We start from the raw sequence: 24425 nt of genomic DNA, 5'->3' as shown, positions 1-24425 counted from the left end.
TTTTTTGGGCCTTTGGGCAACTGTGCTCAGCAAGTGAGATAAAAAAAAAACACCCGAGTATTTCGCGTAGCGTACGACTGCGATAACACGCGGGGATGAGTGGACAGAATCGCAGTGGACAGAATGGGTGTGAACCTGCGGAACGGTCTGTGACCTGGTGAGGACAAGACTGTGGGCGGCCAACGTGTGCCTCTGTGGCGGCAGCTGCCCGAACGGAGCGTGGAAGCGAGCAGCGGCTTGCTTCCACGCTCCTCGGCGGCGCCACTCCGGGCTCGGCAAAGCGCGCCCGGGACAGCGGCGCTCGGGCCGGCCTCGCCAGGCCCCCGTGGGCCCCCGTAGCCAGGTGAGGCGCCAGGGGACGGGATGTCTCTCGTGGCACAAACTCAACTTAATCTAGCCTCCCGTTTGCGTGACAGGACGAGTGTGCGACCGGGCCCAGAGTCCGTCCCGAACACTCACCGCCCCGCCCGACCCCGCCTCCCCATCGTGACCCCTGGCTCGTAAACCAAATTGTTGTCTCGTAAATTCCTCTCCGCGGGTCTATATTTAACCGCGCGCTCGCCGGGGCCCGGGATGGACTCCGTGCCCCACGCGCAACCCAGCCCAGGCACCGTCCACGACCGCAATAACGAGGGGGGACCAGGGGATGAGGGGGTGTGGAGAAGAGGCGATCAATGCGATCGGGGTAACTCGGGGATCAGGAGGTGGAGATACCAGGCGATTAAGTAATGAGGATAATGAGGCTAACAGCTGACCTTTTGAACCAGGTGATAAATAAGGGGGTAGGGAGGGAGACCGGGAGACGAGGGAATGGGAGAACCAGAGGACCAGGGGACATCAGGAGGGGATGAAGAAGACAAGCCTTAATTCCGTCATCACATCCACACACTTCCGCTTGCACCGACACATAAACCCAACAACAACTCGTGCGCAATTGCGGACAAATACTCTCCTCGCAAACAGGCAAAGATCCCCCATAGAGCCTTTTAACAGACTTAGTGAACACCTATTAAGGCCGACACGCCACACGGCAGAGACATAAAAAGAAAAACACGCTCGCACGCACAAATAAATTCACGCAAAGTCACCCTCACATTGCTTTAAAAACACAAGAATAACATTAATACGCAACTTAGCCACAGCCCGCCTGGGCACAGTGGCCATGTTGCATAGGGAATTTCCGGCAGCCATGCTGCATCAGGATTGTCCTCCTGGCAGCCGATTGTCCAGTGGAGTAGCGGGGGCGAGGACGCAACCCGCGAGCGACCGACGATGTGCGTCCATCATCGCGATCTCGCTGGGACGCGCGCAGCCGAAACTCCGCACGTCGCTCTCCGCGCTCTCGGGGCCGACGCGAATTGCCGCCCGGTGCGATGGCACGGGACCCAGGTTCCAGGGGAAGTGCGCGAGGCCCGAAGCTCGCGAGGCCCCCCGATGCCCCGTCCCGCTGACGCGATGAAAGCCGCCGCACCTGCAGCTGCACCCTCCCGCCCACTCCCCGGTGCAACGGCAGGTGCAGCTCCGATCCCCGATATATCCGTAACTCCGAGTCTCATTGTTTTACCGCCACCAACGTCAGAGCATGAGGGACGCGGCGGAATGCAGCGCAGATTGCGCCTTGCAGATATGCAAAGAGGACATATCTGTCGTGTGAGGACACACCTGTAATCCTTACCTTTAACCTTTACCCATCGCACCCGCCCCTCGGACCCCCCCCCCCCCCCGCCGTGGAATGCGTGTGTGAACTCGTGCAACAACAGCACCGCCCTGGCAGGAGTCACTGGAACGCCAAGGGTGTGGCGGGGCCACCACCACCTCCACCACGACCACCGCCACTCAAATACCACCACTGAATTACCACCACTGAATACCGCCACTCAATTACCGCCACTCAATTACCGCCACTCAATTACCGCCACTCAAATGACCTGATTGGATTGCACATAGCAATCATCACCACGTACTGCACAAACTTGGCAGGGCACTCCCGACAGAGGTCATGAGACCTAGATGAGGCTTTCCTGAAGTGGCATCGCGGGACACAGGGGGCGTACACACACACACACATCCGGCAACTCCACGTTCTCCCAAGGGGGCGCGAGGGGCACGGTCCCTCCAGGGCCCACGGACCCTGGATCCTGGCAAAAAAAAAACCTCTATTATGAGGTGGAGCTGTTATCTCTACTCTGGGGGGGGGGGCTGTTACGTTTAGGCAAAGCCAGGGCCCTGTTATCTTCACCCTAGAAGCAGAGCTATTGTGATCTCTGACCTCAGGAAGCTGTTTGTATCTCAAAGCCAAAAGGGAGGTTTTTTTTGTCATTTGTATTACAGAGGGGGCTCGCATCTGATTTGTTCCTTAGGAATGGGGGTGTCCCTGTTCTGTTTCTTCAGGATGGGTGGTTGCCTTAAATTTCAACTGTACAGAGGTGAGAGGGTTTTGTTGTCACAGGGTCTTGAAATGCAGTTGCATTTGGACGCCGTGTGATCCGCATGGCATCGTGTTTACTTAAGAGGTGGGCTGGGGGGCACCTGTTACATTGACTCCTGAGGGGGCGGGGCTCCTTGAACTTCCCCCCCCCGCCCCCCCCCCCGAATCTCCCATCCTCAATCCCCTATCTTCTCCGTTTCTCTCACAGGGGTATACAAACCGCAGGACCGACCGTGTCCCCCACCCCCCTCCTCCATCCAGGGCCCATAGCTACGCCCCCCCCGCCCCCCACAACAATCTCAGCGGTCGAGTGTGGCGGGGGTGGGAGGGAGGAGCGGTGGCGACTGAGCACGACACCGCCACTGCACATTAACGGCAGTTGCCATGACGGCGTAATAAAGTGTCACGCCGAGGGGCGAACTTTGGACCGGGGACCCCGTGATAGCCCCCCTAGGGACCCAGCGGGACCCCAGTGGAGCTCGCAGGTGGCTCCGGGACCAGCCTCTGCGACTCCAGGCACCACGGCCGCTCAGCCGGGGTCAAGGGCGACATGGACCCTCAACCACCCCCGCAAAGGGATCCCCTTGGGATCCTAGTCACGCCCCATGAGGATACTTGGGAACGTTCTGATGGGGTTCTTAATAGCAATGAGGACCCCCTTTTATAAGGCACCGCGCACTCGTGATAACGGACTTAGAACCTAAGGTCGATGATTCCTAGTACCACACTGAGGACTCGCGGTAACACACTGAGGTCCCATGGCACCACACGGAGGATCCAACGGTAACTCACAGAGGACCCATGGTACCACACTGAGAATCCAACGGTAACTCACAGAGGACCCATGGTACCACACGGAGGATCCAACGGTAACTCACATAGGACCCATGGTACCACACTGAGAATCCAATGGTAACTCACAGAGGACCCATGGTACCACACGGAGGATCCAACGGTAACTCACATAGGACCCATGGTACCACACTGAGAATCCAACGGTAACACACTGAGGACCGCGTTACCCTGGCTCAAGGACGAAAAAGGAATTTGTGGCTTCTACCAAACCCCGGCACGGACCGGGCGACAAAGCCGGCCTTGGCACATGGAGGCATTGGGGTGGGGGGGGGGCGGGTAGGGATCTCGGTGCCCCTCGTTATCTCTCGTCGGTCCTCCGAATCTAGAAAACACGCTAATGTGCATGTACGCATGTGTGGATGTGTGCACGTCTGTGTGCTTTTCCAGCCAACCCGCACGAGCTGCAGGTTTAAAATGCGCGCGCGTCGTTCGGTGCTTGCCGTGCCCTAGTCCACCGACCCCCCGCCCCCCCTCTGGACACGACTGCAGACGAGACGTTCCACCTCGAGGGGTCACCCTGGCGAGAGATTTAAAGCACGCCGAGACGCACGGTCGCTCCCAGAGCGCGCGGGGCCGCCTATCGCCGAGGTGCCGAGGTGCCCCCCCCCTCGCCTCCCCCCCCCGCCCATGATGCACGGACGAGTAGAGCCCGCTGTGATTTCCGTGGAGGGGGGCCAAGCCGCCAGGTGGGGTGGAGGTTGGGGAGGGAGGGAGGGGGGGCAGCAGGTGAGCTCACCTGATGGTGAGGCGCTCCGACGTGTCCTGCAGGTCGCCCGCGTGGAACAGCTGAGCGGGCTTGAGGCCCAGGTTAGCGCACGCGTCCAGGAACTGGTTCACGTTGTCCTGCCGGGCCGGGAGACGGGAAAATCTCACTCGCGGTGCCGGCAGTCCTCCTCAGGGGATCGCTCACCAGCGCCCAGTTGCAGAGGCGCGGCCGCTCACAGTCGCACGCTCTCTCAGTCGCACAGACACACAGTCGCACACTCTCTCAGTCGCACACACAGGTCGCACGCTCTCACAGTCGCACAGTCGCACACTCTCTCAGTCGCACAGACACGCAGTCGCACACTCTCTCAGTCGCACAGACACGCAGTCGAACACTCTCACAGTCACACAGACACGCAGTCGCACACTCTCACAGTCGCACAGACACACAGTCGCACATTCTCTCAGTCGCACACTCTCTGAGTCGCACAGACACACAGTCGCACGCTCTCTCAGTCGCACAGACACACAGTCGCACGCTCTCTCAGTCGCACAGACACGCAGTCGCACACTCTCACACAGTCGCACAGACACGCAGTCGCACACTCTCTCAGTCGCACAGACACGCAGTCGCACACTCTCACACAGTCGCACAGACACGCAGTCGCACACTCTCAATGCAAACAACTAAATCATCTTCACGCAGGCACGCTCACATGCTCACCATCCCTCACAGAACCTCAGTCACAGACACACAAAGTCACGCACACGGTCACTCACACAGTCACTCGCACGGTGACAGACGCTCAACCAGTCACGGCCTCAGGGGCCAACACAGCGACGATCACTGTCAGTCACGCTCACACGGTCACCGTCACAAACACGCAGGCACTTGCCTAACACTCACGCGCTCACTCATCAACAGTCACATGTAAACACTCAAACAGTCATGGCTAAACACACACACACAATGACGGGTGAACACGCACACACAGTGGTGGGTGAACAAATATAGTGACGGGTGCACACACACACTGACGGGTGAACACGCGCACACACACAGCGACAGGAGAAACGCACACACAGTGGTGAGTGAACACACACACAGAAAGTGACGGGTGAACACGCGCGCACACACACAGTAACGGGTAAATACACGCACACACAGTGACGGGTGAACACACACACGGCGACGGGAGAACACGCACACACAGTGGTGGGTGAACACACACACAGTGACGGGTGAACACACACACACAAAGTGACGGGTGAACACACACACAGTGACGGGTGAACACACACACACAGTGACGGGTGAACACACACACACAGTGACGGGTGACCACACACACAGCGACGGGAGAACACGCACACACAGTGGTGGGTGAACACACACACAAAGTGACGGGTGAACACACACAAAGTGACGGGTGAACACACACACACACTGTGACGGGTGAACACACACACAGTGACGGGTGAACACACACACACACAGTGACGGGTGAACACACACACAGTGACGGGTGAACGCACACACAGTGACGGGTCAAGGCGTACCGTCACCGTCACGGGCTCAGTCACGCACCCCGACTCCCGCACGCGCGACTCCTCGCTGAGAGTGGCAGCGGAGCGGGGAGTGGGGAGCGGGGGTCGCGGCGTGGGAGGAGCAGGGGGAGAGGGGAGAGACGAGGGGAGGTGGCAGAGTGGGGCGGGATTTGGATCCCGTGCCGAAAACCCATCCCCTCCCTCCCTCTCTGCCTGATCACTCCCTCTTCATCCCCTCCCTTCCTGCCTCATCCCTCCCTCTTCATCCCATCCTACCTCCCTCCCTGCCCCTCTGTTTCAGAGCTTTCATCACTCTCTCCACCTCAACTCGAAACTCCCTTTCCTCCCCCCCCGCCGCTCTCTCTCTAACCTCTCCTTCTCCCCATGCTCCTCTCTTGTATCCCTCTGTCTCACATCTCATCTCACCTCTCTCTCCCACCTGTTTCCCTCTCTCCGCGTTCTCCCTCGCGTTCCCGACGCACCCTGCGACGCTCCCCAGCCCCACGGCGAATCGAGACCGAACCCAACCGACTAAAACACCCGCAGAGTCGGCAACCTGCAGCTCCGGAGCCAACACGCCGCTCTTTTAAGGACTGCTCCGTGTGGCGTCGCTTATAAAAGTGCCACCACGGTCTCCCGTATTCATAGCGCGGCATTTGCGGCTCTTGAAATGGAAGTTGTTTTTTTTTTACACGAATCCGAAAAAAAAAGTCTCATTGTTATTTTCGTTGCCGCAGATCCCTGCCCCATGCTTAGCCTCTAACGGGCTGTTTAGGGGGGGCAAGTGCTGTTAGCGAGCACCTCGGAAGGGCGGCGCACCAGGCGGTGTTATGGCCAGCATCACGCCCGGTCGCCTTCGTCTCCCCGGTGCGGATGCTTGCACACCGAACCGGGTACTCATTTAACTGTTGAGCCGACAAAGGAAGGTTTCCGCACTGGATTCAGATATTCATCAGCGACTGTGAGCCGTGCAATGGGCCAAGCACCGCACAACCGCTCCCAACCTTGTATACAAAGACAAAGATCCCCGGTATAGCCTTAACGGACTGTAGGGGCAAGTGCTGTTAGCGAGCATCTATAAAGGCCGGCACGGCACACGAGGGGGTGGGTGGCCGACACCACGCCCGGCCGCCTTCATCTCCTGAGCAGCGATTTGCACATCGCACCAGGTACTCATTTGAGGCTGAGTCGACCTAGGGGTGGCCCAGGACCGGTTCAGATAATCGTCCCTGGTGTTTGCCGTGAGCGGGAATTGAACCCGGGTCGTCAGGTTCGTAGTGCAGCGCGCTAACCGCTACACTACCGCTCCCCATAGACACACGCACACGTGTAGATAAGCACGTGTCTAACCGGACGTGTGTACGCACAATGTGAACTCAAAATAACGCACACACGGGGGGTACAGGCGTCTTCACACACGCGTGCAATAATACTGGCTTGTCCTAGCACTCACTACACTCATAGCTGAATACATACGCGTGCCAGATTACATTCCTGGTGCATAGCAAACATACCAGGTACATAGACAAAGTGCACAGAGTACACACACGTCGCACAGAATACACACGATGTACTCTCTGCTTGTACACAACGCTCATTCACACGACTCTCACCCCCCCCCCCCTCACTAAACCCTCCCTGATCCCCCACTGACCCAATCCCCCCCACGATTCCCCCACGTTGACCCCCTCCCATCCCATCAGTCACTTAACGCTGATCCCCGATCACTCAACCACCCTACCCCCCGCGTGGTCTCACGTCACTCACTGCACAGTGCCTTAGTTTGGCACAGAGAGGGAAGGGGGGGGGGGACGTCACTGACGTGAGAGGGGAGCGATGGGCAGGGGGAGGGCGATGGTTTAATTGCGACATCAACGCACGCGCCACCGTCGTCGCGTCTCACGGTTTAAGTGGAACAAGGGCGACGGAGTTCCCGGCCAAACGCCGCAAGAAGCGCCAATTACCGCTAACGAGGGCCACGCTAACGAGGGCCGCGCTAACGAGGGCCGCGCTAACGAGGGCCGCGCTAACGAGGGCCGCGCACGCCTCACTCCCTGGGCCGCTCCGGGAAAGCAGAGCCCCCTTGCCGCCACCCCGGCTGCGGGGCCAGATTTAGGAATGTTTGCCCACCGCCCCCCGTCTCCCATCGTCCCCCCTGCAGGACACCAGGGGAAAAAGACCCCCCCCTCCGCTAGCCCCCCCCCTCTCTCTCTCTACACCCCTCCTCCCCAACCCGCCTGACACGCATGCAGACACAAAGACAAAGGGTCCCCCCCCCCGTCTAGCCTACACAGATGGGGCAAGTGCTGTCAGCGAGCACCTATGGACGGAGGGTGCCTAGGCACGCACGGGGTTGGTGTGGCCGGCACCACGCCTGGTCGCCCTCGTCTCGACAGTGCTCGTTTAAGGCCGAGTCAACGAGGGAGAGAGGTCCAGAACCGGCCGTGGCCGGGAACCGAACTCGGGCTGGCGGGTTCGTAGCGCAGTCCGCGACACGCAAACACACACGCACAGAAGCGTGCGCGCACACGACGCACGCACGCGACCACACGTACTCGCAGGTCCCATTCCCGTGCCAAATTCCAAGGGGCCGCTCCCTGGACAGATGCCGAGGAGTCTCCAGTGCAAGAAGCGCCGGGCGGGTTTGAGACGCGGCCGCTCGAGACGGGAAGACAGCCGGAGCCGAGGGGACTTCGCCAGGGACGAATGTCAGGCGGGGGTCCGTGCGGGTCGGTGACCCCCGAAAAAATTTCCGCAACCCGGCACACCACGTCCATCACTGCTCTGTGTCGTTGTGGCTACCTAGTCACGTGGCTTCAGTGGGACACGAAGGGAGCAATCGGCTCATCGAGTTCCCAAGCCCCTTTCACTCCAACAAGCATGTGAACTTTTGTCTTCTGTGATGTTAATGGGTGCCGTATGTTGCTGGCCACTTGGCGTTTTACGCCTGGGCTCAGCGGCAACCACGATTGAAAAACACGCACAAAGGCAGCGCTTCCACCGGGCACGCGGCGGGGAGGAGGTGGAACAAAAAGCTGACAAGTGTGCAAAAGTGGCGTGGACGGGACGCGCGATTGCACCGAGAAGGAAGGGCTGACGGTCAGTGGGCAACGTGGAAGCAGAGGGCGTGCGCCGGCAACAGGGAGCCGCGAGATTGGCTCGGAACGCGATAGATCGCTACGTCGCAGGAGCGTGGGACACACCGACAGCTTGGGGGGGGGGGGGGGATGTTCATCCTGCAGTGGATAGATCATGCCGACGATTCGGCCGAGCGACAACCCACCCGCAGCAGCAAGCAGCGGGAGTCTCCAGTTCGGAGGCTGTCCCGTGGAGTCCAGGAGGATGTGAGCTGTAGATTTTCCGGAGTTTGGAACTGACGGCTTGGGAACCAGATAGAGGGGGTGGGGAACAGCCGCGGGGAGCAGAAGGTTCCGCTGCTGGACCCCGGAGCGATGAATGGCCGACGCGCCCAGCTCCCTGGCCGCGCTGCGTTTTGTTATTTTTATGTTTTAATCGCACTGTTTCCCCAGCCCAGCCTGCGCCTCTCCCCAGAGACCTGCTGACGTCACCGTGACAATGTTTCCTGCCTCCCGGTCGCTCTATCACACCACCTCCAACCACTGGATCCTCCACACTGGAACTCTTCTTATCCCATGACCCTACCCTGAGGGACACCTCCATCCCAGGACCTCCCAGCTCAAGACGCCTCCATCGCTGAACACCTCCAGCCTCGGAACGACTCGATCGCGGGGTGCCCCTTCTGCTGGACCGTCCATTGCGAAACACCTCTGTCGCTGCACCCTCCAACGCTGGGATCTTCGCCTACAGCAGGCTGCATCCTGGGACACCTTCACCCCGAGACCTTCCGCCCGGAGCCTACGGTCCCCCACGGTCCCCCACGGTCCCCCAAAGTCCCCCAAAGTCCCCCACGGTCCCCCAAAGTCCCCCAAAGTCCCCCACGGTCCCCCACGGTCCCCCGCATTCCCCGCGCCCCGACACGTCCCTGCGCGCGTTGTTTTTTTTGGGGGGGAATTGGCACCACGGTGACACTCGCTGAGCTCATCGTCGCGTGGCTCGAGCGGCGCGGGATGACATCTCGCACGAGGAATGCGAGGGTTCGGGAGCGGAGGCGGCGCAACCTCCGCGCGAGAGACGAGAGCGGCCGTGCCGCCCATTCCTCCTCCTCCGAGGAGCTCACACTTTCTGAGATTATCAGCCGGGGCAGTGGGTTTAGACCGTGGCCCCCACCCCCTGCCCCTCACCTCCTCCCCCCCCCCCCCAGCTCTGAGCCCCCAGCCACTCCACCAAGGCCCCGTGGGACCCTCCCTGCATGACACCTCTTCACTCATCATCGTCACGCAGGGCCGTGGCAGCGCTGCCGTTCCACGGAGGCGGCGTGCCAAGCAGCTTCACGGGAGGGGGGGGGGGGGGCGACGCTGCTGTGTGCGATCGCAATCAGGTCAGTTTCTTTTAAATGTGACAAATTTGGACAGTGACGCCGGCACACAATGGCCTGCTCTTTCTCGAAGGACGTCACGGGATCTTTAATGTTGCCCTGCGAGGCAGTTGGCGTGTGGCACCCTACGGTCACAACTCCACTCGGCCGCAGCATCATCCGGTGGAGGCCTGCCGGATTCGCTCAATTCTGCCCTGGAGAGGCCACGGTCGACGTCACCGCCAGGGTCGAGGTCACCGTCAGGATCAACATCACCGTCAGCGTAGGGGTCACCGTCAGGGTCGAGGTCACCGTCAGGGTCGAGGTCACCGTCAGGGTCGAAGTCACCGTCAGGGTCGGGGTCACCGTCAGGGTCGAGGTCACCGTCAGGGTCGAGGTCACCATCAGGGTAGGGGTCACCATCAGGGTCGAGGTCACCGTCAGGGTCAACATCACCGTCAGGGTCGGGGTCACCGTCAGGGTCGACGTCACCGTCAGGGTCGAGGTCACCGTCAGGGTCGACATCACCGTCAGGGTCGAGGTCACCGTCAGGGTCGAGGTCACCGTCAGGGTCACCATCACCGTCAGGGTCGGGGTCACCGTCAGGGTCGACGTCACCGTCAGGGTCGAGGTCACCGTCAGGGTCGACGTCACCGTCAGGGTCCGGGTCACCGTCAGGGTCGAGGTCACCGTCAGGCTCGAGGTCACCGTCAGGGTCACAGTCAGGGTCGGGGTCACCGTCAGGGTCGGGGTCACCATCAGGGTCGAGGTCACCGTCAGGGTCGACGTCACCGTCATGGTCGGGGTCACCGTCAGGGTCGAGGTCACCGTCAGGGTCAATGTCAGGGTCGGGGTCACCATCAGAGTCGAGGTCACCGTCAGGGTCGAGGTCACGCCCCATGGACACAATCCGTGGACCGATTTGGCAGAACGAGCAGTGGACGGGCGGCGCCGATGTGAATTAATCCAAGGGAGCACTTGGCTCATCTCTCTCACACCTTTTCAATTACACAGTACAGATTGGGAGTGCAACAATGGATTATTGGATACATCTGTGCGGAGCTTCCGAGTGTTCTCTCGTTTCCTCCCGCACGGAGGCAACCCCTCATTAATGCAACGCTTGGCCAAACGTCCCAATGTCCTGTAAGGGAGTCTTGAGGCTAAGTGAGAGGCTTTCATGGTAATACATAATAATATTGTTTGATTGCAACCAAAGCCAATTGATCACTCAACTCCCACGGGAAATTTCCGAATGGATTCTTTCATCTCAAGACCTGATGTCCCAAAAGCGTCGCCAGCAGCAAAGTCCCAAGGAAGGAATTCCTTCCCCGAGCATTGCCCCCATCCCTGCCCCTCCCCTCTTCCTCCCGGCATTATCACCTCCCCAGGCGTGGCTCACAGATAGACGAGATTGGCCAAATCTCGACGTCCCAACGAATTGGTTGCAATAAACGTTAAGAGGTGCGCGTGCGCGCACACAAAAAAGCACAAAGATCCCCCGTATAGCCTTTAACGGACTGTCGGGATAAGTGCTATTAGCGAGCTTCTACGAAGGCCAAAATGGCACAAGAGGGGGTGGGGTTACCAGCACTAAGCCCGGCTGCGTATGTGTCCCCAATTCTGATATTTTCATACCACCCACGGTACTGATTGAAGATTGAGTCGACCTAGGGGAGGCCCAGGACCGGTTTACAGAACAACCTACTGTTATTGGTCAGGAGCGGGATTCGGGCCACTGGGGAGCGGTGGCGCTGCAGTTAGCTGCGGCGTCACCACACATGCGTACACACACATATCGCGAATATACAGACAGGCATATATTTACACAAGCACACAGAGGCACACACACCAGTCCTAGGGCCATTTACAATTAGAGCTGTAATGTTGGCCAAAGTTATAATAACGTTAACTCATTAAACTTTATTACAAACTACAGAATTACAAAGAGTAATTACCCTAGATAACGGATACACAACCACGCAAGTTGACACACAAAATAAGAGGTGACCAAAATAACCTGTATGAGGCTGCTGGGGCAAGTGCTCATAGCGAGCACCTATGAAGGCCAGCACGGCACAAGAGGGCATGGGTGGCTAGCACGGCCGCCTTTGTCTCCCTGGTGCTGAGGTTTAAACAAAAAAAGCAGGTACTCATTTAAGGCTGAGTCGACCTATATTCAGACACACGGGCATATATACACACACACACAGTTAAAGCAACACACAGACACAACGAGGCACACGGACGCATACACGTTGGGTACACGTTCACACGGGCGCGCTCACTCGCGCTGCGCACCCACTCACAAGGACCGGGAAACACAGACGTGAGTTCCCAACGAGGATGAGAACCTCCTCACCGCCCTCCTCACACCACCCCCCTGCCCCATCTTCACGCGGCACGTGGGGGGCCTGACCCTTGAACCCTGACACCCGAGGAGGACTGGGAAAGGGGCAACATGGTGCTTGGGGAACCGAGAATGGAAACCACCACCACTCTCACAAGCGCTCACCACACACACCACCACTACACCAGAGCCACCAAACCCAACACAACTGCACACACCACAATCAACAAACCAAACACCACCACCACAATCGCTCACCACAACCACTGCAATCACCACTGCAACGACAATCAGCCACACTGGCGTGCACCAAACCCACAGTGGGTCCAGGAGGATACACAGCTGAGAGAGACTCCCCGGTGGCGGTGAGCGCACCGCTCCGCATGGAGCGCTGGGAGCGGTGTGGGAGCATGGTGGTGGAGTGCGGTGTGCGAGTGCAGTGGTGTTGGTGCAGGGGTGCTGTGCGGGGGGGGATTGATGGTGCGGTGTCGTGTAGTGTAGGGGTGTGGGAGTGTGGCGTGGTGGTGCAGTGCTGTGGGGGTCTGGTGTTGGAGTGCGGTGCAGGGGTCCTGTGTGGTGGTGTGGGAGTCCGATGTGGTAGTGCAGTGGTGTGGTGGTGCAAGTTCCGTGTTGGTGGTGTGGGGGTCTGGTGTGGTAGTGCAGTGCGGAGGTGTGGTGCAGCGGTGCGGCATCGCCAATGTCACTCACGAGCCCGGCGATCGGGGTCGGCTGTCGGTTCACCCTCTTCACCAGTCCCGGCTTGATGTGGTTCACGAGGCTACGGCACAACAACCACAACAACCGCTACAACCACATCCACCACAACCACCCATACAACCACAACACAGGGGGGTTGAGTCCCTGGGTTCAGAATCGTCATCGCTACCCTCCCATGCCCTTCCTCCCCCAGCTCTGCCATCCTTTACTCTTCCGTGCCATGCCCCCCCCCCCCCACCCGGCCTTCTGTGCTCCGGGTGCGGGTGATGCTGTGGTGCAGCTGTACAAGTGACAACCCCTCACCCTCCCTCGCCAAGTGCCCTGTGCCCCGAGACTCACTCGCAGAGGGCAACGCCGTTCTCCAGGGCAGCGCGGAAATCCTCTCCCTCCAGCTCTCGACCTGTGACCTCCTGCACGACAACACGGCAACGCGCCACAGGGCGAGCAGTGACGGTGAGCGGGGGGCGAGCGAGTGCGAGCATGTCACCGTACCAGAGGGGTGCGACCAGTGACGTCAGCTGTCGAGTGTGCAGGCGGTGCAATTGCACCTGGGGGGTTGGGAGGCAGTGGGTGGGGGGGGGCGGGGAGAATGGAATTTGAACAAGGTGGAGGGGGCCCACGTCGTTCGTTGCACAAGGACTCATGCCAACCACACCATGACACAGAGTGAGAGGGATCGGTGTGTGTGTGTGTGAGAGGAGTTGTGTGTCTGTGTGTGTGTGTGTGCGCGAGTGGAACCATTTGTGCCGTAGTACGAACCCGGCGACCCGAGTTTGATTCTCGTTCCCGGTCGCCAACAAGGGAGTCCTCCCCTAGGTCGACTCGGCCTCAAATGAGTACCTGGTATGAGGTGTAAACGTAGCGTACTGGGGAGACAAAGGCGGCTGGGCGTGGTGCTGGCTACCCCGCTCGTGTGCCTTACCGGCCTTCACAGGAGCTCGCTAACAGCACTTGCCACCACAAGTCTATTATGGCTACGTGGGGGGTGCTTACACATCGCACCAGGTACTCATTTAAGGCTGAGTCGACATAGGGGAGGCCCAGGACCCGTTCAGACAATCGTCACTGGCGTTGCTCGTACGTGCACGCACACTCTGACACACACACACGTAGCATCGTTACCCTCTCACACACATGTAGCATTGTTACCCACACACACACACATGTAGCATCGTTACCTTCACACACACATGTAGCATTGTTACCCACACACACACGTAGCATCGTTACCTTCACACACACATAGCTGGTTGCCCTCTCACACACACAGGTAGCATCGTTACCTTCACACACACATAGCTGGTTGCCCTCTCACACACACGTAGCATGGTTACCTTCACACACACACACGTAGCATCGTTACCTTCACACACACACGTAGCATCGTTACCTTCACACACACACATGTAGCATCGTTACCTTCACACACACATGTAGCATTGTTACCCTCACACACACATGTAGCATTGTTACCCTCACACACACGTAGCATCGTTACCCTCACACACACATGTAGCATTGTTACCCTCACACACACGTAGCATCGTTACCCTCACACACACGTAGCAAGGTTATCTTCACACACACGTAGCATCGTTACCCTCACACACACACACGTAGCATCGTTACCTTCACACACACACGTAGCATCATTACCCTCTCACACGCTCGCACTCAGACCCCGATAAAGGGACAGGAGGTGTGAGGGAAGTGATCTCGAGACGTGAGGTGGGGTCAAGATGCACCCATTGATCCCCAAGGGGACCGCGTGGGGGCGGTGGGGGCGGGGGATCCTTCACCCCCCCCTTCACCCCCTCCCCCATCCCTCCCCCCCCTTCACCCCCTCCCCCATCCCTCCCCCCCGCCCGCCACCCGGAGGAGCGCGTGCCCGGGCTGGGCGCGTGCGTGGCGTGGATCGCGTCGCCATGGCGACCTGGCCAGAGGCGCGCGTGTGCGCGTGCACACTCCTGTGTTTAGGTTTGTTTGTGTGTGCACGTGGTGTGCACGTGTAGTGCACGTGGGCGTGTGTGTGTTTGTGTGCGCACGTGGGAGTACATGTGTGTGTTTGTGCGTGGGAGTGTGTGCACGTTTTTGTGGGATGTGCACATGTATGGGTGTGGGAGTGTGTGTGGGAGTGTGTGTGCGCACGTGGAAGTGTATGTGTGAGCACTTGTGAGTGGGATGTGCACGTGTATGCGTGCACGTGGGAGTGTTACGTGTGTGTATGGGAGTGTGTGTGGGAGTGTGTGTGTGCACGTGGGAGTGTTACGTGTGTATGGGAGTGTGTGTGGGAGTGTGTGTGTGCACGTGGGAGTGTTACGTGTGTGTGCTCAAACTTAGGTAGTTACTACCACCGTGGTTATTGGCCAGTTGTCACAGTGGGGAGTACAGGCGGTGCATCTGCCAGTCATCTCGGTTAACCTGGGTCTAAACTACTCCCGTCATCGTGGTCTTCGTGTCTGTGTGACAGGATGACACTTCGTGTGAGAGGGTGACACTTCGTGTGAGAGGGTGACACTTCGTGTGAGAGGGTGACACTTCGTGTGAGAGGGTGACACTTCGTGTGAGAGGGTGACACTTCGTGTGAGAGGGTGACACTTCGTGTGAGAGGGTGACACTTCGTGTGAGAGGGTGACACTTCGTGTGAGAGGGTGACACTTCGTGTGACAGGGTGACACTTCGTGTGAGAGGGTGACACTTCGTGTGAGAGGGTGACACTTCGTGTGAGAGGGTGACACTTCGTGTGAGAGGGTGACACTTCGTGTGACAGGGTGACACTTCGTGTGAGAGGGTGACACTTCGTGTGAGAGGGTGACATTTCGTGTGAGAGGGTGACACTTCGTGACAGGGTGACACTTCGTGTGAGAGGGTGACACTTCGTGTGAGAGGGTGACACTTCGTGTGACAGGGTGACACTCCGTGTGACAAGGTGACACTTCGTGTGAGAGGGTGATACTTCGTGTGACAGGGTGACACTTCGTGTGAGGGTGACACTTCGTGTGACAGGGTGACACTTCGTGTGACAAGGTGACACTTCGTGTGACAGGGTGACACTTCGTGTGACAGGGTGACACTTCTTGTGAGAGGGTGACACTTCGTGTGACAGGGTGACACTTCGTGTGACAGGGTGACACGAAGTGTGACAGGGTGACACGAAGTGTGACAGGGTGACACTTCGTGTGACAGGGTGACACTTTGTGTGCGAGTCTGCGTGCGCTCGACTCAGCATCAAGTGAGGTGCATCTGGCGAATATTTAAACCGGTCCTGGGCCTCTCCTCGGTCGACTCAGCCTCAAATAACTATCTTAGCCTCTTCTGCGCTTCCACTATGTGCGCTCGGCCTTAAATGAGTACTAGGTGCGGTTTGTAAACATCGGCACCAGGGAGACAAAAGCACGCCCGCACGTGGTGCTGACCACAGCATCCGCTTTGTGCGCCGTGCCGGCATTAACAGGAGCTCGCAAACTCACACTCGGGTCTTTGTGCGAGCGAGCACGTGGGTGGAGTACATGTGTCACCCCCCATGTGTCACCCCCCATGTGTCACCCCCCATGTGTCATCCCCCATGTGTCACCCTCCACCCCCAAGTGTCACCCCCCCCCCAAGTGTAAGTCCCCACGTGCCACTCCCCGCGGGTAGGCGCCACGCTCACCGCACCTGACACATTCCCCCAGCAGCAGCCGCAGGGTTCGATATCGAGACGCGATTCGCACAAAGGTAAATATCCCCCGTGTAGCCTTAACAGAATATTGGGGGCAAGTGCTGTTAGCGAGCACCTATGAAGGCCGGAACGGCACACGAAGGGATGGGTGGCCAGCAACCACGCCCGGCCGCCTTTGCCTCCCACGTGGCAATGTTTACACACCGCACCAGGTACTCATTTTAAGGCCGAGTCGATCCTGAGAGACCCAAGATTGGCTCAGATAGTCGTGACTGGTGTTGGCCGTGATACACACTCACGTACATATACGGACAGACGTACAAAGACACAGGGGTCGACACAGATACAGAGATACAGAGATACACATGCACTGGCCCCGAATTTATGTGTGGCGCCACAACTGAGTTAGACACCTGTACTATTTTCTATTTCTGTTTGACCAGGTAAAGCACACTCGGATATGCAGCTCTTTATCAGAAGCGACCGGGCCACAAATTGAAAGCTCAACGAAGTGGCTTATCGCGTGGAAATTTAAAGCAGCCAAATACTCTAAACGCGTGTTTCTCTGAATGTGGAGGGGAAAAACCGGAGGACCGGGAGAAAAATCCACGCAACACCACGGGGGAGAGAGACACGCAAACTCCAAATATACCAGCGCCATGGTCGGGATCGAGCCCGCGACCTCCTGCATACCATGCCGTGAGTCACGACGCGCGCGTGTCACAGGCACCCGTGAGATCCCGATGATGAAAATAATTTAATTGCAGCATCTGTGGCGACGCGCGACACTGGGGGGAGATTATCGTGGGGGTGTGTCCCCCCGAAGTCAATTAGAGCGAGGAGGAGGGGGGGGTGATAGGGGGTGTGGGGTCACAGGGAAAGGAGCTCGAGTGAGCAAGTGAGGAGGGGGGGTCTGAGATAAAACGAGGACGCGCCACTCCCTCAACGACACGAACATTCTGAGAATTCACTTCTTTAGAACTGCCGCTCGTTGCGTGTTCAGTTTGTTGTCCCCACACCGCACTTCACATGAGCACGGTTGGCTACGTACGGTGCGAAAGAAGTTCAACACACACACATACATATTCTCCTCTCGCTGGTAGTGGCGAGTGCTGTTAGTGAGCACGTAAGGCCGGAAAGAGCGCAAGATAGGGTGACGTGACTAGCACCACACCCGGCCACCTTTGTCTCGCCAGTGCTGTTTATTTAAACACCACAACAGGTACTTATAGGGCTTCGTCGACCTAGAGGAAGCCCAGAACCGGTTCTTATATCACTCGCCACTGATCATTCGCTATGTAACACAATTTTTGTTCCAGGGTAGTGTTATTTTTTTAATTGCTTATGCCTCAAAAGTATAGTAAATGCCTATTATTCCCCACAAACTTTGCTTTTGTGACTAGGACTTTACGTGAAGGAATGACACAAATGCACACGTTTTCTCATTGAAAATAGGTACGTTTAAAAATATCGCTGTCCTGTTTAGTTTCCCCAATGTAACTACTGCCGCGGACACAGCTTAGTTTGTAGACGCCGGGGTATTACATGTCAGGGATCACATCTTTCACAGATGGGATCAGATCACGAATTTGATGTACTGTGAGCTGAGTTAAGAACAGCTGAGGTGGTCTTACCAGTGAATGGTTGTAAGGTCATAGACCTAACGACTGATTATTTGTGGGGAATAATAGCCATTTTCTGTACCTTTGAGGCAAAAGCAATTAGAAAATAACACTACCCAGGAACATTTTTTTTGGTTACACAGGATAATAGCCACCACGATGTCATTATCACTGTCACCATACGCAGTTCCACTCCCTCACTACCTCACCCCACTCACAATCACTCCCACCCCCTCTCTCTTCCCCCTCATCCCCTCACATCGCCCTCGCCTCCCTCACGCATCCCTATCCCTCCCCCGCCACCACTGCCCTCACGCGTGACTCAATCAGTAATGCGGCATCGCTCACCGCTCCCTCGCCGCCCCTCTCCCTACCCACAGTGATCGCCGCCGCGCAATGTCGCGAGCCGGACTCTCGCGCCTCTCTCTCTCCGTGATCCCCTAGCGCCTGCCCCCCCGAGCTACAGGGACGGTCCTGTGGGGCCCCGCGGGTCTGCGCGTCGCGGGCAACCACCCAGTCGCCACGAGGTAAAGGATCAGAGAGAATCGCCCCCCCCCGCTCCATCGTTTGAGATTGATGGGTGCGGGAAGAACAACCCCTCCACCATTCGAGACTTCTGGATGAGGGATATGAATTATTCAAGTGTTAGTAACACTTGGGGTTTTTCACTAACATTGCGGTTAATTGACGTGGCGGACACTGACGGACAGCAATCGGCCCTCGGGTTAGACGCGTTGCGGCTATGTGGCAATACTCGTGACGAGGATCTTCAGCCAAGGGAGGGGGACGCGCCCGAGAGGGAACGGACATCGTGGAGATGGAGCGGAAAAGTATGGGCACGCGAAAAAGTTTATCCGGGCGGCAATGGAATGAGGGCGGAACGACGGGACCGGGTGGCAACGGCGTGGGGAGGGCTTCATCCAGCAGTGGATTGATAAAGGACTGTGAACTCCCACTCTGCTATTGTTTATGACATTACGAGGCAGTGCCAATGTCGGTGATGAGTCTATTCGTGGTAGAGGCAGATCCACAGTACAGTGAGTGTACACAGCGCGGAGTGGTGGCGCAGTGGTTAGCGCGATGTGCTACTAACCTGGCGACCCGGGTTCGATCTCTGCTCACGACCAACATCAATTACGAATATCTGAACTGATTATGGGCCTCTGCTAGGTTTACTCAGCCGTAAAAAAGTACCTGCTATAGTACGTACAGAAAAAACAGCACAGGGCAGACAGACGTCTGTCGGGCATTGTTATGACCACACCACCCAATCGTGCACCATTCCGGCCTTCATTGGCACTGTACTCGCTAAGAGCACTTTCCCCAACAGCCTGCATGCATGCCTGTACGGGGCATTTTTGTCTTTGTATGTGCACACACAGGGACACGCCCAAATGGGATGATGTGATAATGCGAGCGAAATGGGGGCACACACAACCAGAGTCTGGATCGGGTCTCTTCCCATGACCTCATCCCGAGCCCAGACCTCGCCCAAAGCGACAATCACTGCAGCCTTCCCGTGAAATCATAACAAAAAAAACGTCCTCGGTATCAAGGCACGGTCCCGACACAAGCTGCTCTTCTTTCGTAGCTACCGAATTTGATTTCATTCCAATTGCTATTTGCTTCATTGCTGTAACGCTCTTTTATTTGTTTTGCTTTGATCATCTTTGTGACCCTAGGTCACACTCGCAAAGGGGGACTACTTCCTGTCCTGGTCTCTGGAGTTCTCACCTGGTCACACACAGTCGACTTGAACTCTTGGACTCAGCTGGGCTGTGTGTCCCCTCCTCGGTGGAGGATCTGACAGTTCCGCTGAGCCACACGCCTAACTTTTGGGCTTGGGCTTCTATTCCGCACATCGTATTATCCAAGTCACAGCCACTTTTCTTGCAAATAGATCCACAGACTCCTGGTTTTGACATTCCTCCTCGAAGACACCGGTGTAACCATCAACCGCATCGGGACATCACTAGAGCGATGCGCACGTCTCCTTCATCAATGGAAATTAAAGGCAAACCACAGTGGTGCGATTGTGATCATGCAATTGCAACCGTGGATCATATAGTGAGCCACTGCAGTCGGAGTTCCTGCAACGGAGAAGGAACAGCAAAGCGAGACGAACCCTCTCTGCTAAAGCCCACTCGCCGTGGCCAGCAGCAGACCTCGACATTGGCATCGAGCTCCTGAACCAGATTGCCGCCATACACAACAACAGAATATATTCCTTACATCTACATAGATACCCATAGACTCACATTAGACTCTCTACGGGTAGAGAACAATATACTTCAACACAGACCTGTAGACTTGCATGAACTTACATGAACCATAGACTCTAACATAGACTCCAAAAACACGAATGTGATCCATAGGCGTATATAGATTGCAGGGGCACGATGGAGGGAGGGGCGCCACCCCGTGGCTGCAGCAGGGAGCGCGCGATGCGTCCAGGTGAGGGCGCCCTCATCCAAGGCGAAAGAGCGTTCGTGACGAGGTTCGCTCACCCCTCACACCTCACCCCAACCCCCATTCACCACAGGTGACCCCCCACCCCGCCCCTCATTCACTGCGGGTGTTGCCCTAGTGACCGTAATCAGTGCTCGCGCCTGGATATCAGCACGTGCCGAGCGGAAACGCGATCAATAATGATTGCTCAACACGTCCCACGTGACGTGCAGAGGACGCCGACGATTCGGACTGAAAGCAAGAGTAATCGTAATGCGCTCAGGGGTGCGTTATTAACGCATTAAAACACACATACTGTATACATCTGTCGGTCTAATGGACCAGTGCCATCTGTTTGTGTTCACATTGTCAGTCCACTGCTGGATGATGACCGAGCCACGCCATGTCAGTCGTGGGGGCTGGTGGTGGGAGGGGGCGGGGGGTCGCGGCTGGGAATCAAGAGGCCATCCATTCAGTCCGTACGCATGGAGGGGGGGTTAACCCAAATGGGTTCGCTTGCGTATGGGTGGGGGGGGTCTACTGACAATGTGCGTACGCATAGGAAACGGGGGGGTGAAGCCTCGATAATAATGTCTACATTGGCCTTCAAATTAGTTATATAGTCCGGCGGTGTACTATCTGTTTGCTTAAACGCGTTAATATTATTAATCCTTGATCGTTTCTGCGTGGATTAAATATCGGCCGTTCTATAGGATTCGGGGTGGGGGGGGGGGGGGTGCGTCAGGTGTACGTACGCAGCTGGGGGGGATGGGGGGAGGAGTCAGGTTTTGACAGATTTTTGCCTACCTACTAAATAGATGCCCCCCAAACCGAGGTGGGCGAGTCCAGGGTTATTGTGTATCCACCATCAGGCACGTGCAGCGTGTGGCGACTTGTTTCGTTGTTGTTGTTGCACGTAATGGCCGTGTGGACTGGCAACTCGGGGGGGGGTGGGAGCGGAGTGGCCGGGGACTTCGATCCCGAGTTCAGGTTTTGTGCAAGTCGATAACACGCTGCGCGCCCTTCCACCTCCTCTACATCATCATCATCACAACACAGTACCGGGGCAAGAGGTGGAGGTCCCCCGCGGAGTGGGTGCGGCGGGAGGCGTCCCCCCACAACAACACAAAAGCCCCCCGTGACTCTCCACCGCACTTTCATTAATGAGCCCAGCTACGCCCATGATGATGGTGATGGTGAAGCCGGCTAGCACGATGATGATGATAGTGGTGATGGTGAAGCCGGCTTGCACGATGATGATGATGGTGGTGGTGGTGAAGCCGGCTTGCACGATGATGATGATAGTGATGGTGAAGCCCGCTTGCACGATGATGATGGTGGTGGTGGTGAAGCCGGCTTGCACGATGATGATGATGATGATAGTGGTGGTGGTGAAGCCGGCTAGCACGATGATGATGATGGTAGTGGTGGTGGTAGTGGTGGTGAAGCCCGGACCGGATTTTCTCGCCGTTCTCGCTTTTGCGTCCTGAGCCCCCGGGTTTACCCGCGTCTTGTAGACACCCCCAAAACTCTCCCCTCCCCTCTCTCACGTCGAGGTCTGGGGTGGAAGAGGTTGGGGGGGGGGGTGGAAGAGGTTGGGTTGGGGGGGGGGCAAAGGGGGACCGAACCCGGACCCCCGAGACCCCCCACCCCCACATCTCCCAACTCAACCTGGGCAATGTCGTCCCCTAAAGCTCGTGACGACCAGACGGTTCGAGTCTCTCTCCCGCAACACCCCCCCCCCCACTCTCCTCACTCGTCCACCTCTCCTGTATCTCTCTCTTACCTCTCTCTTTCCACCTCGTCACTCGTTCATATTTCATCCCCCCCACGCCTCCCCTGCCTCACTCACTCTCTCTCGCTCACTCCGCGTGCCCGTGACGCGCAGGGTCAGCACATCACAACTTGAGATCCGCGCCCACCACACTGCTGCTGCTGTACGCTCCTCCATCTCTCCTCCTCCGTCTCTCCTTCCCCATCGCTCACCTCTTGCCTCTCACCCACCCACCCACCCCTGTCCGGCTCGCTTCCATGTCAGCTCCGAGGAGCAGTGTTCACCTCCTCTCACGATCTTTACCGTGCATCCACCTCATCGGCCCCCTCACCTCAACGTCCCCTCACCTAAACCCACCTTCTCATCCCCTCACCTTCCCTCGACTGCTCTACCCTCCCTCATCCCCTGACCCTGCATCCACCTTTTGACTCGCACCTCATCACCTGTATCGCCTCGCCTCTAATCCACCCCTATTCACCGCCTCACCCATTTGAACGTAAATCCTGAACCTCGCCCACTCACCGCCTCGCTACTTCCACACATTCACGACCTCACCCCCTTCACCTTCGTATCGACTCTCGTGTATCCACCTTCACCCCCGGTATCCACTTCTTTCACATCACCTCATCAGTATCCACCTCCTTAACATCACCTCATCAGTATCCACCTCCTTCACATCACCTCATCAGTATCCACCTCCTTAACATCACCTCATCAGTATCCACCTCCTTCACATCACCTCATCTGTATCTACCCCCTTCACATCATCTCATCACCTCATCTGTATCTACCCCCTTCACATCACCTCATCTGTATCTACCCCCTTCACATCACCACATCACCTTATCTGTATCCACCTCCTTCACATCACCACATCTGTATCTACCTCCTTCACATCACCTCATCTGTATCTACCTCCTTCACATCACCTCATCTGTATCTACCCCCTTCACATCACCTCATCACCTCATCTGTATCTACCCCCTTCACATCACCTCATCTGTATCTACCCCCTTCACACCACCTCATGTGTATCCACCCCCTTCACACCACCTCATCTGTATCTACCCCCTTCACATCACCTCATCACCTCATCTGTATCTACCCCCTTCACATCACCTCATCTGTATCTACCCCCTTCACATCACCTCATGCGTATCCACCCCCTTCACATCACCTCATCTGCATCCACCTCCTTCACATCACCTCCGCATCTAACCTCCGCACTCCCTCACCTCGTCGTCACCTCGCCACCACCACCACCACCTCACCTGAATCCACCTCCTCGCCTCGCCAGCCACGTCGCGGAGGCTCCGCTCCCGCGTCTCCTCTCCCCACGCCGCCTCGCTCGGCGCGGGGCCGCTCTCGGCCACCCTCGCCATGGTCTCCGCGGTCCCCGCGGTCCCCTCAGGTCCCCCGGGGGGTAAAGTTCCCCTTCGGTTCGGGGCCCGCCTCGCTCCGCGGGTCCCGGCAGGCGCAAGGGGGGCCGAGTGGAGGCCGCGCAACTCAAAACCGCGGGGCTCGGCGCGAGGAAGCGGCGGCGGTGGCTGCGGCTCCTTCGAGCTCCGAGCTCGGCGTAAGCGAGTGGGGTGGGGGGAAGCGAATCGACAAAACCTCCCCTCTCTCTCTCCTCTCTCTCTCAGCTCCCTCCCCTCTCTCTCTCCTCTCCCTCCTCTCTCTCAGCTCCCAGCCCCCTCCCCTCTCTCCCTCCTCTCACTCTCAGCTCCCTCCCCCCTCTCTCCCAGCTCCCTCCCCCCCTCTCTCCAGCTCCACTCCCCCCCCCTCCCTCTCGCCAGCTCCCCCCTCCCCCTCTCTCTCCAGCTCCCCCCTCCCCCCCTCTCTCCAGCTCCCCTCTCTCCAGCTCCCCTCTCCCCAGCTCCCCTCT

The 24425-nt window shown here is 57.7% G+C and overlaps 1 protein-coding gene across 5 annotated transcripts in view; it reads right to left on the bottom strand.

Moving 5' to 3' along the window:
* Positions 1-24203, bottom strand: part of LMO7 (LIM domain 7) — a 49516-nt gene extending 25313 nt beyond the window's left edge. For 2 of the 5 annotated variants that reach the window (XM_076067852.1, XM_076067853.1), the window contains exons 1-4: positions 23812-24202; positions 13375-13445; positions 13027-13096; positions 4020-4126 (exon numbers count right to left, since the gene is read on the bottom strand). In XM_076067852.1, the coding sequence (XP_075923967.1) occupies positions 4020-4126; positions 13027-13096; positions 13375-13445; positions 23812-23922 (359 nt within the window). In that variant the 5' untranslated portion in view covers positions 23923-24202. Of the gene's footprint in view, positions 1-4019; positions 4127-13026; positions 13097-13374; positions 13446-23811 lie in introns of all 5 variants that reach the window. The other 3 variants (XM_032956288.2, XM_032956289.2, XM_076067854.1) reach the window with 2 other exon arrangements.
* Between the last annotated feature and the right edge of the window lie 222 nt (positions 24204-24425).

The sequence above is a fragment of the Petromyzon marinus genome, chromosome 18, assembly GCF_048934315.1.
Source record: "Petromyzon marinus isolate PM22_M1 ecotype Great Lakes invasive population chromosome 18, UKy_Petmar_22M1.pri1.0, whole genome shotgun sequence".
Taxonomy (NCBI): domain Eukaryota; kingdom Metazoa; phylum Chordata; class Hyperoartia; order Petromyzontiformes; family Petromyzontidae; genus Petromyzon; species Petromyzon marinus.
This window is presented reverse-complemented; position numbering and strand designations above follow the sequence as displayed.